The sequence below is a fragment of the Lontra canadensis genome, unplaced genomic scaffold (assembly GCF_010015895.1).
Source record: "Lontra canadensis isolate GAN:19392208 unplaced genomic scaffold, GSC_riverotter_1.0 scaffold54, whole genome shotgun sequence".
NCBI lineage: Eukaryota > Metazoa > Chordata > Mammalia > Carnivora > Mustelidae > Lontra > Lontra canadensis.
In genome coordinates this window covers 13,310,847-13,327,552 of record NW_022631048.1, presented here as the reverse complement: position 1 = coordinate 13,327,552, position 16,706 = coordinate 13,310,847, and the positions used below count along the sequence as shown (strand labels likewise).

Sequence of the window (16,706 nt, the reverse complement as noted above, 5' to 3'; positions counted from 1 at the left end):
GTCTCTTACAGCACACACAAAATCAAACTCAAAACGGATGAAACACCTACACGTGAGACCTAAAACCATAAAAATCCTCGAAGAGAACACAGGCAGTAATGTCTGACATCAGCTATAGCAATATTTTTCTAGATAGGTCTCTGGAGGCGAGGGAAATGAAACCAAAATAAACTATTGGGGCTTCATCAAAGTAAAAAGCTTCTGCACATGGGGCGCCTGGGTGGCTCGTGGGTTAAGCCTCTGCCTTCGGTTCAGGTCCTGGTCTCGGGGTCCTGGGATCGAGCCCTGCATCGGGCTCTCTGCTCAGCGGGGAGCCTGCTTCCTCCTCTCTCTCCGCCTGCCTCTCTGCTTACTTGTGATCTGTCTGTCAAATAAATAAAATCTTAAAAAAAAAAAAAAAAGCTTCTGCACAGTGGAGGAAATAATGAACAAAACTAAAAGGCAACCTACAGAATGGGAGAAGATATTTGCAAATGACATATCCAACAAAGTATTAGTGTCCAAAATCTATAAAGAATTTATACAAGTCAACACCCAAATACCAAGTAATCCTATCAAAAAATGGGCAGGAGACATGGAACAGACGTTTCTCCAAAGAAGACATCCAGACGGCCAACGGACACATGAGAAGTTGCTCCACATCGCTCGGCATCAAGGAAATACAAATCAAAACCACAATGAGGCACCACCTCACATCGGTGAGAACGGCTAAAATTGAAAAGAAAAGAAATATGGTAAGACTATGGGGGAAAAGGAACCCCCGTACACAGTTGGAATATTACTCAGCCACAAAAAAGAATGAAATCTTATTATTTACAACAACACGGATATCTCGAGAATGTAACGCAAAGCGAAGTAAGAGAAAAATGCGTAGCATGATTTCACCCGTATGTGGATTTTAAGAAACAAAACAAACAAGGAAAAGGAGAAAGAGAGAGAGACGTACCAAGAAACGGACTCTTAACTATAAGAACACAATGAAGGTGACGGGCTGGGAAACAGGTGGTGGGGATGAAGGCGCACACCTGCCGTGCTGAGCACTGAGCACTACACAGAATTCCGGGAATCAGCACACCCAGGCCTGCGCTCCACACACACACCTCTCAGCTCCTCAGACGCCAGGCAGCCAAGGCCAAATCCAAGGCCCCGAAGAACCAGCCCCTCGCTTGCCCCTGCCTCCTCAGCTAACATCAGCCCCACCGTTCCAGCCGCTCTGGGCAAATTTTGAGAGGCAGAAAAAACGCAGGTACCTTGAAAACTCTAAATGTTAAAAATATATCGAACGTATTACGCAGTTACTAAAATACTATAGTAAGTACAAGATATGACCCCCGAACAACGCAGACATTAAGGGCACCAGCCGCCCCCTGCACCAGAAAATCCAGGTATGATTTCTGATACCCTAAAGACTAAGCCGACCGCTGACTGGAAGCCTCGGCAGGAACACAATGAGCATGTTTTGTACGTTGTATGTCGTACCTGCCGTATTCTTCCAACACAGTAATAAAGTACTATGCTGGTGAAATTCTAGAAGAGTGTAAAACAGGACAAGTAACTAAGACCTAGCCTGTGCTTAGACAAAGACTCGGTAATGTAAACATGCCAATTACCTCTAATTTTAAACATAAATATGATGTATTCCAATGAAGATTTCAAAAGAATTTTCATATGGAAAATTTTTCCAGAAAAGTTGGGGGGTGGATACAGGGGACAGAGAGATGAAACACTAGTCCTACCAAGTGTAAAAACACATTACAATAGGGGCGCCTGGGTGGCTCAGTCCTTAAGCGTCTGCCTTCAGCTCAGGTCATGATCTCAGGGTCCCAGGATCAAGCCCCGCATCGGGCTCCTTGCTCAGCGGGGAGCCTGCTTCCCCCTCTCCGTCTGCCCCTCTCCCTGCCCGTGCCCATGCTCTCTCTCCTCTCTCCCAAATAAATAAATGAAATCTTTTAAGAAAACCAACCATATTACAATAAAGCCCTGGTGAACCAGACAGCCCAGCACCAGCAAACCAAGAGGACAAAGGGTTCAGTATCTGAGAATACGCAGATGGCGAAAGGAAAACACAGAAGCAAACACAAAGCCAACCAGAATCCAACCTAAGTCACAGGGAAATGGCACTTCAAATCGAACCGACGCAGCAAAGGTGAAGAGAAGCCAAGAAATGGGCCCGGGGCTACCGGCTGGCACCTGGGCTGGGTCAGACACCACGGTCAGACACCCCGGCAGTGAGAAACCGGGTACACCCCGCCCCCCCAGGGCCGATCTAGCAACACCATCACAATCACACACGCCGCACCCTCTGACCCAGTCGCTCCTGCCCCAGGAATTCGCTCCGCGGACACTCACACACTGTCCCAGGCGCGCATACAGCACACTCGGTGCGGCACCCTTCGCGACAGCAGCACACCGGAAACACCTAGCGACCCTCCCCGCGGGGACTCTAAGCCATGGCGCTACACCTCACGGTGGGCGAGCTGGAGGCCGTCAGGAGGAGGAATCTCGGCTACAGTCAGAGGGGCCTGGAAAGCTTCTGGAAATCGCAACATGGGGCCCACCCAGGGCAATTCAAGGAGATCGCTGCGGGCCGGCCCAGTAATCGGCATTCTGAAGCCCCAGCGATGTCAAGGCCAACCCAGGTTCCACGGCTCACCTCCAACGTTCCCTGGGTCCTTCACTGCGGCACAGGGACCTGACCCGGGGCGCCTGCGCCAGGAGAGTGGGGAGACCCCAGCACCCTCGGGGGGTAGAAGGAAGTCCACACACAGCATACAGACGGGGGCCAGGAGACAGGCAGACGCGTATACCTACAAACACGACACACAGGAACTGTATAAGACAGAAACGTTTACACAAGCAAGCACGCACAACGGTCCCCTTAGGGAGTGCGCACCTCCAGTACACACGCCTACTGTATGTAACTCGCCGATTTCCTTCATCGTGCGACGGTCGGACAACGGGAAACTGCACGCACCGCAGTCCGATGTGCGTTCAGGCGAGCTCTCTGCCCAATGTGGGGCCTGAACTCAAGAACCCAAGATGGTGAGTCATGTGCTCCATGGCCAGACACCCCGGGCTCTTTTTTAAACAAATAAAGTGTAAGAAAAGAAAAGAGAAATAAACGGTGTGTGGCTGAAGCCTTATTTGTAGATTCCAACAGACCTTTATCGTTAAGTAGGCTACAGAGAAACCTGGAAGCTTCAAGGGTTTCGGATATGTACAGATGAAATGACGAGGCAGACGTGCTTCATGGCGCGGGAGGGATCAGGCGCTAAGGCTGACCTGAGCACCCCACACACGCACACACGGGGTCCCGGAGCACACGTGGCGGGTTCCCTGCTGTCTGCTCTCCTTTGTATTTAAATTCTACCTAACGCATTTTCAGCAAGAGACATATATGCCCTTTCCGATGAAAAAAAAAAAGCTAGCATACAAAATTAACATTCTTTAATGTTCTAGAAAAACATTTAACTAGAAACCGGTTGTTTTACTTCTGAAAAGGATCTGTCAGACAGTTCCGTTAACAGTCGCATTTTTCTTAACACAACGAAGCAAACGTATCCAAGTTCAGGCCTCTGCGTGCACGGACTCTTGCTTGAGTCCCCCAACCCCATCTTCTAACCTTTAAGCAGATCTCTTCACCTGTAAAAAGCAAGCACACCGGGTCCGCCGTCTCCACACACCCTTCAGACGGACGAGCCCCCAGGTTCCCCACATGCCTCCCCCCGATGCACACATGCGCTCCCGCAGCCTCCACCCTGCATACTAGGGCACCCGGTTGTTGCGCCCAGACACTTCCAGTGCTGAAAACAGTCAAGAGAAGTCCCTGTCGTAAGATGTGCAGGCCAGCCTCCTCTAAGAACGAAGCCTGTCGGCTGTCAGTGCACTGCAAAATGAAGACAAAACGCAGCTTCTAGAAAGAAATAAGTACTCGTAACGAACAACCAAAATCAGATCTCCTGCCTCGGGATCTAGATATATCGTGCGGAGGGCTCGGCGTCCCAGGTTCATAGAGGAGGGGCAGTTTCGGAGCGAGGGGTCAGAGGGCCAGGCAGCGGCTACTGCCCCGGAGGTCACAGGACACGGACCCCGAGGCTGCTCACCCAGACACAGCCCTGAGCGGGCACAAATGAATCCACAGGGAAGGCCGGCAGACATCCCCCCCAGGCCTAGCTTCTGTCCACGGCTCTCTGCATACGGGATGACAGCCAACACCCCTGTGTGAGCACAAGAGCTCAAGGCACACAGCCCTCCACAGTGGGCGACATGGTTCAAAGTCAGCAACAGGGAGGCAGGAGAGACTCAGCGAAACAGAAGCCACAGCATAACACGACTGGAGAAACTTCTGCGTGTGCATGTGTGTACACCAGCACACATGCGTTCACACGCACAGAAGGTAGAAAATCCAGAAAATCTCCCAGAACACCGGGAACAGCGCTATGTTCTTATTCTTTAGACACATCTTCATGTTCCAAATAATCTACGCTGTGCGTAACTAGAAAGAAAAACGGACAGCTTGTTTTTAAGAGAAGTAACATTGCTAACAGCAGCCGGGACCCAGAGGAGTGCTCCCTGCACAGCCCTCCAGTCAATCCTCTCTCGTCGGAGGACACAGTGGGCATCAGGGGTGCCATTCAAGTATGTTTACATGTTTCTGCCAAGGGGCCCCCTGCCACAGGAACCTGAAAAGGCCAGGACCGACAAGCAAAGGAGCCGCTGAGCAACAAACCCAAGGACCCCAACTCTCAGGGAGAAGACACCCCAGCAGGGAGCTGCACCTTCTGCTCCCCCGGCAGCCTCCCCAAGGCCACGTAGGGCCCAGAACCGACGGAGAGGTACTGAGCACACATCGGGGGCTCCCCTCACACAGGGCAGCGCAGCTCTCGGCCCCAGCGCTGAAACACGGGGGAACAAGCAGCATGAGCGGACAGCGAGATGAGACATGGGCTCTGAGAAGGCACAGTGACCTGCAGGAGAAGGGAGGGACAGAGGCACTGCAAGACTCTGCTGAGGGGTGGGCACGGATGGGAGCACCGAGGAACAGGGCGGCACCTGGCTCTGGGGGCAGCCGAACCCGGAGGAGAAGCAGGACGAGGACAGAGCCTCTGCCGAGTGTATGAGCAGGAAGGCTGCAACCTCTCCTCCAAGCCAGGCCATCCCTGCCCAGGCAGCACCCCGACTCCGCCCCTCCAGCAGCTGCACACGAAGGCCACGCCACCGAAGCCAGAGCAGCTGCCCAGCACCACGTGCTCTCCCAGGCCTCCAGGAGGCGGGTCAGCACGCCGGGGGTTCCCTGACACCCCTTCGCACGCAGGGGGCGGGTGGCCTCGGTGCTCCCCACGCACACGGCCGCGCAACCTCAGCCGCACAGAGCACCTGTCCTCCATCCAGGCACAGCTCCCGGGAGACACCATTTCCACGTCATTATTTACTCTCTGCTTATCTCTCCTTTCCCTTTCTTCTCTTCTAAAGAATTCTGTTTGTGACTTATGAAGGCAAAAGCCAGACAAGGCACAACAGCGTTTGTGGACTCTGGCCGGCATGCCAGCACCAGCAAATGCAGGGATCACTACGGCAGCAGCAGCGACACCTGCGGGCCTCTAGAGGGGGCTGCAGGAACCACGGCAGGCCGGCGCCGGAGGGACGCCAGGCCAGGGAGGACCCTTGCCGCTGCCACCGCCTGCCCACCCCTGCCACCACCACCCTGCAGAACAAGACCGCAGGCACAAAACGCAAAACTGGAGCCCCACCGAGCTCTGAGAGGGGCTCAAAGCCTCTGATGCTGTCGCTTTCTGTCCCCCTCTCCTTCCACAGTACAGTGATTCTGGGCCGCAGTTTCTAAAGCTTCCCAGCACCCCGGGAGTCAAGCCCACTGTAAACCCTGGGACGGACGAATGTGTGCTGTGGACGACTCTGTGCAGACACAGGCACGTTCTCAAACGCCACCCTGTGTGCACAGGAACTCTGTGAGCCAGAACTCAATCTCCTCTCTAAGGAACAAAACCAAGCACTTGAAGCAGTGGGGCGGGCCCCGTTCCCAATTTTTCCAGGGACAATGACAGCAGGGCAGGACAAAGAATGAAATTCACAGCAATGGGAAAACAAGACCCAATTCAAGTTTCCCTCAAACATCCCCTCAGTGACCCCCAAAATACCATTCATGTGGCTTTATTATAAAAATCAGTATGTAATTATGTACAAAAGAAAGTGTATCCTGCACCAACTCTGGGGCAGAAAACAGATCTGTGGCTGGCAAGGCCTGGATGGGGACAGGGTGACTCCACAGAGGCAGCTGGGACCCGGGCAGACAGAGCCATCTGTCTGGAGACGAGCCGCCACGTTCTAGTAAGTGCATCCCAGCACGCACCGCACACGACAGACAGCCGAGGACATGCGCGCGTGCGGAGGACGCGGGAGCCTGCGCCTGCGCTGTCTTCCTTCGTTCCCCAGTGCCCAGGCTCCTTCTGTTCGATTCAAGGAGCACACGTGTGACCCTACCGGCCGACAGGGCAGGACCACCGGCAGGGGGTGGCAAACAGGAGCAGCAGAAATCAGCCAGCTCGGGCCCAGACCACTGGTAAGTGGCTTCCAAACGGGGGCCCAGAACAGGCGTGCTTCCGCGCGCCCAAGGCCGGAGCCCCACCTCGTGTCACCCCATCAAGGGAAGCGCAGAGCACTACGGTTACGGGACACACGGTCTTTGGCACCGACGGGAGGCACGAGGGGTACCACTAAAGGGAGAACGAGAAAAAGGCTGGCTTCCACACTGCCCTTCCGACCATCCACAACACTGCCCGCCCACTGCAACAAGACAGGGGGGGCCACAACTTCCTGCTTTGTTCATGGGAAGCCAGTGTGTACCCGAAGGCCAAGAAGATGCCCGCGCCGGGAAGGGCCAGCCCTGCGGCACCGGCTCTCCCGGAACACGCCCCACTGCCATGCTGGACCCACATGGCACAAAACTCCAGCAACTCGCTCTCATTCTGGCCCAGGACACAACTTGTGGGTTCAAGAATAGAAAAACAGGGGGCGCCCAGGTGGCTCAGTGGTTGAAGCCTCGGCCTTCGGCTCAGGTCATGATCTCAGGGTCCTGGGATCAAGCCCTGCATCGGGCGCTCTGCTCCGCGGGGAGCCTGCTTCCTCCTCTTTCTCCGCCTGCCTCTCTGCCTGCTTGTGATCTGTCAAATAAATAAATAAAATCTTTTTAAAAATAATAATAATAAAATAAAACAAAAAGCAAAAAAAAATTTAATAAAACAAAATGTATGTTCACAGCAGGAAAATTAGGGCACAGAGGACAGTGAGACCCGAATCCACCAGTCCCTGACAGCCACTGCTCGTCACTCATCTCCTGCCAGCCTTCTCCTCTACATGTCTACAACCTCAAACGTTTTCAAATTTATTACCACTCTGAAAACTGCTGTTGTCATACAACATTCCAGGACAAGAGTATCTGCCAACATCAGGGTTCACCCAGAGACAGAACCAGCAGGACCCCCACACGCACGTTCAGAAAGTTATGCCAGGGACAGGCTCAGGCAGCCGTGGCGGCCAGCTGGGCCGCGCCCAAATCCACAGGCAAGCCACAGCGGAGCTCTCCAGGAAGGGGGTTAAGCCGCCTCCACAGCATCAATTTCTTCTGCTTCAGGGAAGCCCCGGCTCTGCTGTCAGCGCCCTTCAACTGATGGGTAAGACCCATTCAGTCACCTAGGACGATGTCCCTTACCTGAAGCCACCAGGTCACGGACACTGAGCACCCCCAGCAAACACCCTCACAGCAACATCCAGGTCAGCGTCTCCGTGATACCCAGGGATGGGGCCCGGCCAGGCTGCCACAGAAAATGGACCATCACATCCCCACAACGGTCAGCTTTTAAAATAGTTTATAAACGTCCATAACTGTTCCCCAAATGCAAATGTGGCACTCTTCCAAAATTTTGCTGAAACGAGTAATGCCAAAATAAATAAAGCTAAAGTGAGTAAGTATATGCTCAGTCTTCATTCTGATGCTCGAATATTTTATGCAAAGAGCCCTGGAAGAGGGCAGCTACACACAGAGAGAACTCAGAAAACTGCGCAGTGTCTCTGAGTCTTTGCCCTCAACCGCCCCCACGTGCGATGTAACGGGAAGGGCAGACATTCCTGGGAACTAGCCCGCATGACCCCAAAACTAACAAAGGGGTGGGAGGTGTTCCTGTTTCAAGCAGCAACAACAGAACATTCTGGAGAGCCCAAAAGGGCCATGTTCTAGAACAACGAGAACTAGCTATAGAATCAAAGGTGCTCTGGACATACCCCCCCAAGAAGCTCAGAAACAAGCTTCTGAAAGATCATACTGATCTGCGAATAACTACCTTCGAGATCAAAACTCGACACTCTTTAAAGGAAAAAAACAAAACCCAGAGATGGAGCAACATAACACCCACAATGGCAGGCATCCCATAAAAAATTACCAGATATGGGGCGCCTGGGTAGCTCAGTCAGTTAAGTGTCTGACTCTTGATTTCAGCTCAGGTTGTGATTTCGGGGTCCTGAGATCAAGCCTGAGATCGAGGGATCTGCGCTCAGCACAGAGTCTGCCTGAGCTCCTCTCTCTCCTCTCCCCCTCACTTGCACATGCATTCTGGTTCTCTCACATTAATAAAACCTTTAAAAAACAATTACCAGATATGTAAAGGAGAAGGAAAATACGACCCAAAATCAGAAGAAAATCGCCAACAAAATAAAAAATTACAGAAATGATGGAATTAGCAGAAAAAGACTATAAAAAGCTATTATAAACATATTAAACAACTTCAAGAGAAACAATGAGGGTAACAAATCAAAGCCATAAAAGAGAATCAACAGGAAATGCAAAGCCAAAAAAATCTTAAAAGAAATAAAGTCAGGATGAATTTAACTAAGGATCAGACACTAAAGAAGAAAAGACAATAAAGGTGATGACGGCAATAACAGGTTCCCAAGGAGGCACACAGCATCTTAGACGGGGGTTCACAACACAGAGGCGGAACAAAGTGCAGAAACCCCAGTGGCACAAACTCAGAGCCCCACCGTGAAGCGGGTGGTCACCAGATCGCTGAGACTTATAAATACCTCACAAGCACCCGGGGACCCGCAGAGGGGAACAAAGAACACTCACTTCTTATCAGAAGACAGCAGAATAGGGCATGACATTCTTTAAAGTACTGAAGAAGAAGCATCCGTCAGGAACCCTACAGACAGCAGACACTCAGAAACGAGCCTCCGATAAAGATTTTCAGACAACCCAAAGCTGAAAGACTCCCAGCAGCAGACCTGCACCACACTACAGGAAATGCTGCAGAGAGCTCTTCGGGCTCCGGGAAACTATCCGAGCTCTGCCCTCTGACCCAGACCCCACCCACATCCAGGCCTCAGACCCTATTTTGCCCCTTCTCGACCCGAGCTCCATATCCAAGCCCCACTCTTCTGCACCAGCCGGGCTTGCGCACACGACCCCTGCGGTCTCTGAGCCACACTGTTCAGCCTGGCCTTTCCGCCTCTGTACTCCTGCCCCACATCAACTTCACCCAGTGTATCCCACCCCCCTGCGTTTTAGGACCCCGCAGCTTGCCGGCTTTGCCTCACTGTCTAGGAACCACAGAGAACTAAAACAGGTCAGAGCGCGCACAGAGAACCACAAGGAAGCCAAGCCAGAGGAGGGACCACAGCGGGAGCGGGAAGACGGCGGACTGTGCCAGAACGGAGCAGGCGGACAGCAGCCGGCTGCCTTTCAGACACCGCCACAGCTCGCACACGGGAGCAAGCAGATCTTCACGCCCACGTGGGCCCGCGAACGACTCGGCGTGGCACTGGGAGGCAGGAGCCCCACAGGGCCGGATCCAAGGCAAGCCAGCAGCAGCCAAGCCCCAGCCGCAAGGCCCCGGGCTCACAGACCGACCCCGGGCGCACGGACCGCCGCAGCAGCCTGAGGCAGGGGCCAGCAAGCTCACCTTCGCTTTACAGAGGTGAAAACTGAGCCACAGGGAACGCTGCGTGCCAAGGAGTCCGTTTACCAAGTGGCAGTCTCCAAGGGGACTCTGGGGCCACGGTTCCCCATCCCACCTAAAGGTCCGGGGCCCACAGCCCAGCAGCGCGCCCTTGAGAAGAACGGAGCCGAGCCCCCGAGCCCCAGCCGCACACGGCGGGCAGGTCGCAGGGAGAGCGTCTGGGCACCCGCGCTCTCGCTCACCCCGGCTCTGAACTGGCCATACGAAAGGCGGCTCATTACTTTGCCATCGAGGGAGGAAAAAAAGACCACAGCCAAGTGACCTCCCACCCCGTGTAACCAAAGCACCGTTTGTGCCACAAACGCGGAGACAGAGCGGGTGGGGCACCACAGGCGCCCGGAGCCGGCAGAAACCAAGCGCGAGAGCAACCAGCTGTGAAGGAGAACTCTTACCTGGGAAGAGCCGGGGTATCCTCCAGGGCATCCTCCGGAAGTCCCGCGGCGCCCGCCTGAGCTCCTGGGGGCTCCGCCTCCTCCGAGCCGGAGGCCACCTCCAGCCCCGCACCCCGTGGGCCCAGTGGACCCGGAGGCCCGCCTGAGTCTGCCCCGGGGCCGACCTCCACCTCCTGTCCCGGGGCCGGGACTGGCTCCTGCTCAGCAGCCGCCGCCACGGCCTCCTCGGCCTCCTTCCTCCTGGCCTTCTCCTCCAGCTCCTTCCTCCTCTTCTCGTCGTCTTGCCGGGCCATGTGCTCGAAGGCTGTGAACACCTAGAACCAAACAGCAACGCATCAATGAGTCCGCCTGCCCAGGGCGGAACCACGCGCGCCGCAGGAAGGTACCGAACTCCGGCTCAGAACAGAGTGACCGAACAGGAAACTGTGATGCTTTCCCACGAGCAAAACACAGACGCTTCAACCTGACCAGGAGCCGCCGCAAAGCAGTCTCGGACAGGCATTGCGAGAGCAACAGAAGCAAAACCCTGCAAGCCACGGTATCCACGCGCCCACGAGCCGGACACTGGGGTCTAGAGGAGGCGTCACCACGTGGCCTCCCTGTCCTTTCTGTCATAGTGCCCAGCAAGACTTGTCTGCCAGGGAAAGAACACACTGTCCTGGTACCAAGAGCTGCAAAGGTGCCAGCAATTCAAACTCGAGAAGAGAAGATGGGAATCGAGTTGAACACAAAGTGTCAGCAGCATAACCAAGCTGCCACTGCCTTCCCACATGGCACAGGAGGTGTGGCTCTCAGAAAACCTGGCAGTGGGGGCGCCTGGGGGCTCAGCAGGCAAAGCCTCTACCTTCGGCTCAGGTCAGGATCCCGGGGTCCTGGGCTCGAGCCCTGCGTCAGGCTCCCTGCTCAGAGCCTGCTTCTCCCTCTGCTTTTACCCCTCCCCCTGCTTGTGCTCAGTGTGTCTCACAAATAAATATGTAATCTTTAAAAAAGAAAGAAAGAGAACGTGGCAATCAACTCCAGAAACCACCGCATGTGCCTACGATGAGTGAGAAACACAAAAAAATCCCACCCTCTAAGAACTCGCCATTGCGGTGTGAGGACCAGCCCTCCCCGGGACACAGTGACATCCATACACGTCCTGGGACTCTCCACCCACAAAGGACACGGGAAACACGCGTTCTGTGTGCACCTTTCACGGCACAGACCCTCTCGCAGCAGCACCAACGGGAGGGGCCGTGAGGAGGACGAGCACGCAGACGCCCACTCCAGTCCTGGAAACCTACAGAAGTTCCTTGTGAGGAAGGACTCTGCAGCAGACCCCGAAGGAAAGCTCACGCTGGCCAGCAGACTACCGGGGGGCAGGCTGCGGCGCTGAAAGGTAGGGCCGTCTGCGGGAGCTGGAGAAGGGAAGGCTGGGAGAGCCTCCTTGAGGGGCTGCGTGGGGGGGCGGGGGGCTGTTCCAGTCCATTCAGCAAGCCTGCCCCCTGCTACCCACCCAGAGGAGCTGAAGACACATCCGTACAGAAACCTGCCCCGGGTACTGCTGCAGCAGCGCCGCTCCTAAATGCCACGGAAGCAACCGAGCTGTCTGCCAGCAGGCGAACCGTCCACCAAGACCACGGCAGCCTTATCACTCCGCCCCAAAAAGAAACCAGCGATCACGCCACGAAAAGACCTAAAGGAAACTGAAATCATAATACTAAGTCAAAGAAGCCAATCAGAAAAGCCTATACGTGTTCTGCATGATTCCAATTCCAGGATATTCTGGAAAAGGCAAAACTACAGACACGCTGAAGAGCGGCGGTTGCGGGGCTGGGCGGAGGGAGGAATGAGCAGGGAGCACGGGCGATTTCTCCGGCAGTGAACACACCCCGTGTGGCGGACACCTATCTTTAGGTGTTCGTCCAAACCCCGGAAAATGAGCAGCACTAACACTGAACCCTAATGCCAACTAAGGTGCGGGTGTCCGGGGTGGAATGCGGGCGGGTTCGTGGACACAGCAAAGGGCCCCTCTGTGGAGATGCTGCCAGCAGGAAGGGCCGGCGAGACGGAAGTCGCTCAGGAACCCTGGACCTGCCCCTCCGCTGGGCCCTGAACGTAAAGCTGCTCTCAGAAAGTGCTGGCAGGTCGGTAGGGGCCCCGTTCCAAGCAGCCAGAACGCACCTGTCTATCAAACCGTCCCGTTGCCTGCACGGAGCAGGAAGACAAACCGGAAGGTCGCTAACTACTGAACTACGCCACGCGCTTTCACCCTCTCTCACAGCCTTCAGGAGATGCTGGGAGGAAGGCAGGCAGCACTGGCGCTTCGAAGACGAGGAAGAACTACGCCCAGAGAAGCTAAGGGACTCGCCGGAGGTCCTGCCAGCGAAGAGGCAAGTGAGCGGTCGTGCAAGCGGCGCTCCGCGGAAGGCCATGCGTGCAGAGGAAGACACGGGCCGTGCTAAGGCAGAAACCAGGCATCGACCCAGACCCATTTCTACTCCCTCCGGGAACCCGAGCCCCTGGCCGCACCTCTCATGCCGGTGTTGAGGACACCTGACTGCGTCCTCAGAGCCACTCATCCTCCTGACGTCCCAGCCCTTCATCCTGACTCCACGTAAAAAACCGACAGCAAGGACTCTGTCCCCTCAGCCCCCGGACCTCCCGGACGCAGGGCCCGACGCTCCTCGCGGAGTCCGCGGCCTCTGCCCACGCTGCCCCTCCACACTCATCCAACCTGCCACCGGCCCGGCCGCGCTCTGCAAGCGCAGCACGTGGGGAGGGCGCAGACAGCGGTGACCTCCCGCCAGCCCCTCTGCTGACACGGAGGAGACTCTCCCGGCAGGTTCAGCGAGGCCCAGGAGGAGCCGGCCTTCCTGATGCTCGGGCAACAGGCCTCACCGGCTTCTCAGACTGGACCCAGGACGAGCGCAGGGCACCCGGCAGAGAACAGCAGCTCAGGACCGGCCCTCAGCGGCCCGACAAAGACCCGGGCACACCTGCTTTCTCAAAGGTCCTCCGGCACCGCAGACTGCTGGGAGCCAACTGCAGAAACGCTGGGAAGCGGCCCCTGGGTTTCTACGGAACCTTCCGCTCTGCCCACTCCCTTCACCCCCAACCGCACGTGCAGCCCCCCGCATCTCCCGTCCCTCCGCTGAGGTCTTCCCGCAAGGTGCTGCCCTCCACGGTCAGCTCTTCCCTCACACCGCTCTGGCTCCTCATCTCCTCTACACCCTGTCCTGCGCTTCCAACAGCGCCAGCGCGGGGACTTCTGTCTGCAGTTCCGACTTGTCTAAAACTACGCTTCTCGCCCTCAACGCAGGGCCAGTTCAGCGACCACACTGTCCTTACTCCCGTCACCCGGGTTTGAAACCACAGGCCATCTCCCACTCACCCTCCCTGTCGGAGGCGCGCAAACGGGTCTACCCTACACTGCGACCACATCACCGTCGAACAAGGGCAAAGACCAACCTTCCGCCCCGTGGGATTAAACAGAGGAACAGCTAAGACGGCAAGGGCTGCCCCCCAGCTGCTCAGCAAACACCCTTCCTGCAAACCTCGGAGGCTCTCCCACCCAGCAGTGGACCGAGTAAGAGCGCGGAAGGAGCCGGAAGCCGACCGCGGAGCCCCGGGGCTCCGGGACCAGCTCCAGGAGGAGTGCGGTGAGATCACCTGAGCCCGCTGGACAGACACCTCGGCGGCCACCCTCACCGCACCGCGGCTCTTCCACCCGCACCTCCCTCACGGCCTTTGAGAAGCCATCCCGCAGCCTTCCCGCCACTCGGCTGGCCCTGGGCCGCTGGAGCACCAGGACCGAGGGGCCTTTCTGGCGGGCCCCGCGACACCCAGCTTCTGCTCTCCACACGCGCACCGCGGAGCAGGACAGCCGGCCGCGGGCGGCTTGCGGGACTCCAGGAGCACCATCTGCCAGAGCCCCGCAAACCGCAAAGCGCCGCGGGAGCTGTGGGAGGCGCCGGCAGCAGCTCCCTCCTCTGCGGGGCCCGCCGGCAGCTGCACCCCGCCTCGCCCGCAAGACGGTCCTCTGACTTCCGAACCGCCGCCTGCCCCGTTCCCGGCAAGGGCTCTGACCCCGGGCGACCCCGCACGGCTCTGTCACCCCCCGGACGGCGGCGAGCGCGTCCCAGTCAGAGCCCGGCCCCGGGCCCGGTGCTCGACGGACGACGCACGCTCCGTCGGTAACACCTGCTCTGGCGCCAGCCCCGCCCCGGCCCCGGTGCCCAGCGCTGAGGCGACCCGGGCCCGCGCCGCAGCCGGACCCCTGGCCTCCCCGCCCCGCGACCGCTCCCGCCCACACCCGACCCCCGGCGCGCCGGGCGCTCGGCTCCCGCACGCAGTAACTCCCGCGCCCAGCGGCGTCCCTGCGAGCTCGCGGCCGCGGGGGGCGGGGCCGGGGAAGCGCCCGAGGGGAACCGAGGCCGGGAGCGGGGGGGCTCCCCCCTCCAGGCCGCCCCACCGCCCGCCGCGCGCTACCTGCAGCACCAGGGCCTGCGCCGCGCCGGGCGGGAAGCCCATGCGGTCGGACGGGTGGCGCAGCAGCCGGTAGAAGTCGGTCTTGCGGTAGAGGAAGCCGAAGAGCACGCGCAGGAAGTCCTGGACGTTGCCCACGTGCTGCAGGATGCCCAGCAGGGCCTGGTCGTACAGCTCGGCCGCCCCGGGCTCCATGGCGTCGCCGGCCGCGGAGACTCTGCTCACTGCGGGCGCGGCCCGGACGCCGGCCCACGGCCACTTCCGGCACGCTGCGGTAACGGCTCCGCCGCCGGCGCCACTTCCGGTCCGCGCCCGCCCGGCCCCCGCTCGTCAGGCCGGGCCGCGGCGCACCGGGCGTCCCCGCCGCGAGCCCCGCCCCCGCCTCCCGGCCGGCCTTCCGGGGCAGCCTCGCGGAGAACCACACGCGAGCCCAGAAGTGGCTCCTAGGCGCGAGAAGGCCCGGGATGGCGGGACCGAGAGCGCCTAGCGGCCATGCTGCAAACGGGCGGAAGGGGTGTGGCTCGGGCCGCGTCACGTGAGACCGGTGTTGTCACGTGGTAGGGGGGCACCGCCCCTCTCCGTGAAGAGAGCGGGTACCGGGCGGCCCGAGTCCCCGCCGCCGGCGTGTGGCGTTAGAAGCGCTGGGAGTGAGCGCGTGAAGACGCGCGTGCGCGAGTGCCCAGTGGCGGGAGCTCGGAGCGGCGCGCACACTGCCGTGCCCTCGTCGTGCCATGCCCGTACGCACGCTGTATGACGCGCCCTCGTGGGCGCGTCGTCTGCGCCGGACCCCGAGTCCTCAGGGTACGCCCGAGTGCGGCCTTGGCTAGCTCCGACCGCGACGCCGGTCAGACGCGGGACGAGCACCTGCCGGGGATGCCCTCCGACGGCCGAACCCTGCGGGAAGTAGCGCAGGGTAGGACTGGTTCCAGGAGCGTGCGCAGGAGCTGGGCATTTATGAGCGCTTTGAGAAACCGCGACATCGTCAGCTCGGGCGCAAAGCTGGCCGTGGCCCGCCGTGGCCCGCGGGAGGACGCGACCGTGGCTTAGGTACTCCAGCGGGCAGAAACGCTTTGCATCTCCGCTGGACTAAAATCTACAAATGAACGTGCATCTTCATAGCCTGCGGGCTCTAATTAATTGCAAATACAGCCTGAACCAGGAGAATTGCCCTCGGGCAGTGATTCTGAAACTTCTCAGAGTCATTTACACTCTTAACATTTATTGAAGACCCCAAAGACCTTCTCTGTGTCACATTCTTATTGATAGGTACCATCTCAGATATTAAAACTGACAAATTTTAAATATTTATTCGTTTTTAAATAACCACAAAAAGCACATGACATGCTAACATTTTTATGAAGGAATAATATTCTTCGAACAATTAGGATTACTGAGAAGTGTATGGTTTTACATTTTCACAAATCCCTTTAATCTCAGGCTTCATCGAAGGCAGCAAGATTCTCGGAACTTTTGCATTCACTGCATTGCAATATGTTGTTTTGATGGAAATACATGAAGAAATCGCACCTTACATAGATTGTAGTTGGAAAGGAAAGGAGCGTTTTCATCGTCTTTTCAAATAAAAGCATTATTTTTTGAAATCGAAATTGCACAGGGGTAGTTTCTTAACAGTGGTAATATGGAATCTGAAACACCAATGTTTGCTAACTGTCACATGAACACCCATCGGTCTGTCCTGAACCTTGACTGGATCTCTTACAGGCATGGTTTCCTACACCAGGTCGGAATGCAGACTGTCGCATCACAGACATGTGAAGGACACTCAACTGACAGGGCTGGGAGAAAAAGATGTGGACCT

The 16,706-nt window shown here is 57.2% G+C and overlaps 1 protein-coding gene across 1 annotated transcript; it reads right to left on the bottom strand.

The window, feature by feature from the left end:
* Positions 1-9,792: 9,792 nt before the first annotated feature.
* LOC116877888 (nudC domain-containing protein 3-like) lies at positions 9,793-15,360 on the bottom strand. Its single transcript, XM_032874937.1, has 3 exons — positions 14,891-15,360; positions 10,421-10,734; positions 9,793-9,946 (listed from the first exon to the last, which is right to left on the bottom strand). The coding sequence occupies exons 1-3, from the start codon at positions 15,080-15,082 to the stop codon at positions 9,793-9,795; spliced, it is 660 nt and encodes a 219-aa protein (XP_032730828.1). The 5' UTR covers positions 15,083-15,360.
* Positions 15,361-16,706: the final 1,346 nt, after the last annotated feature.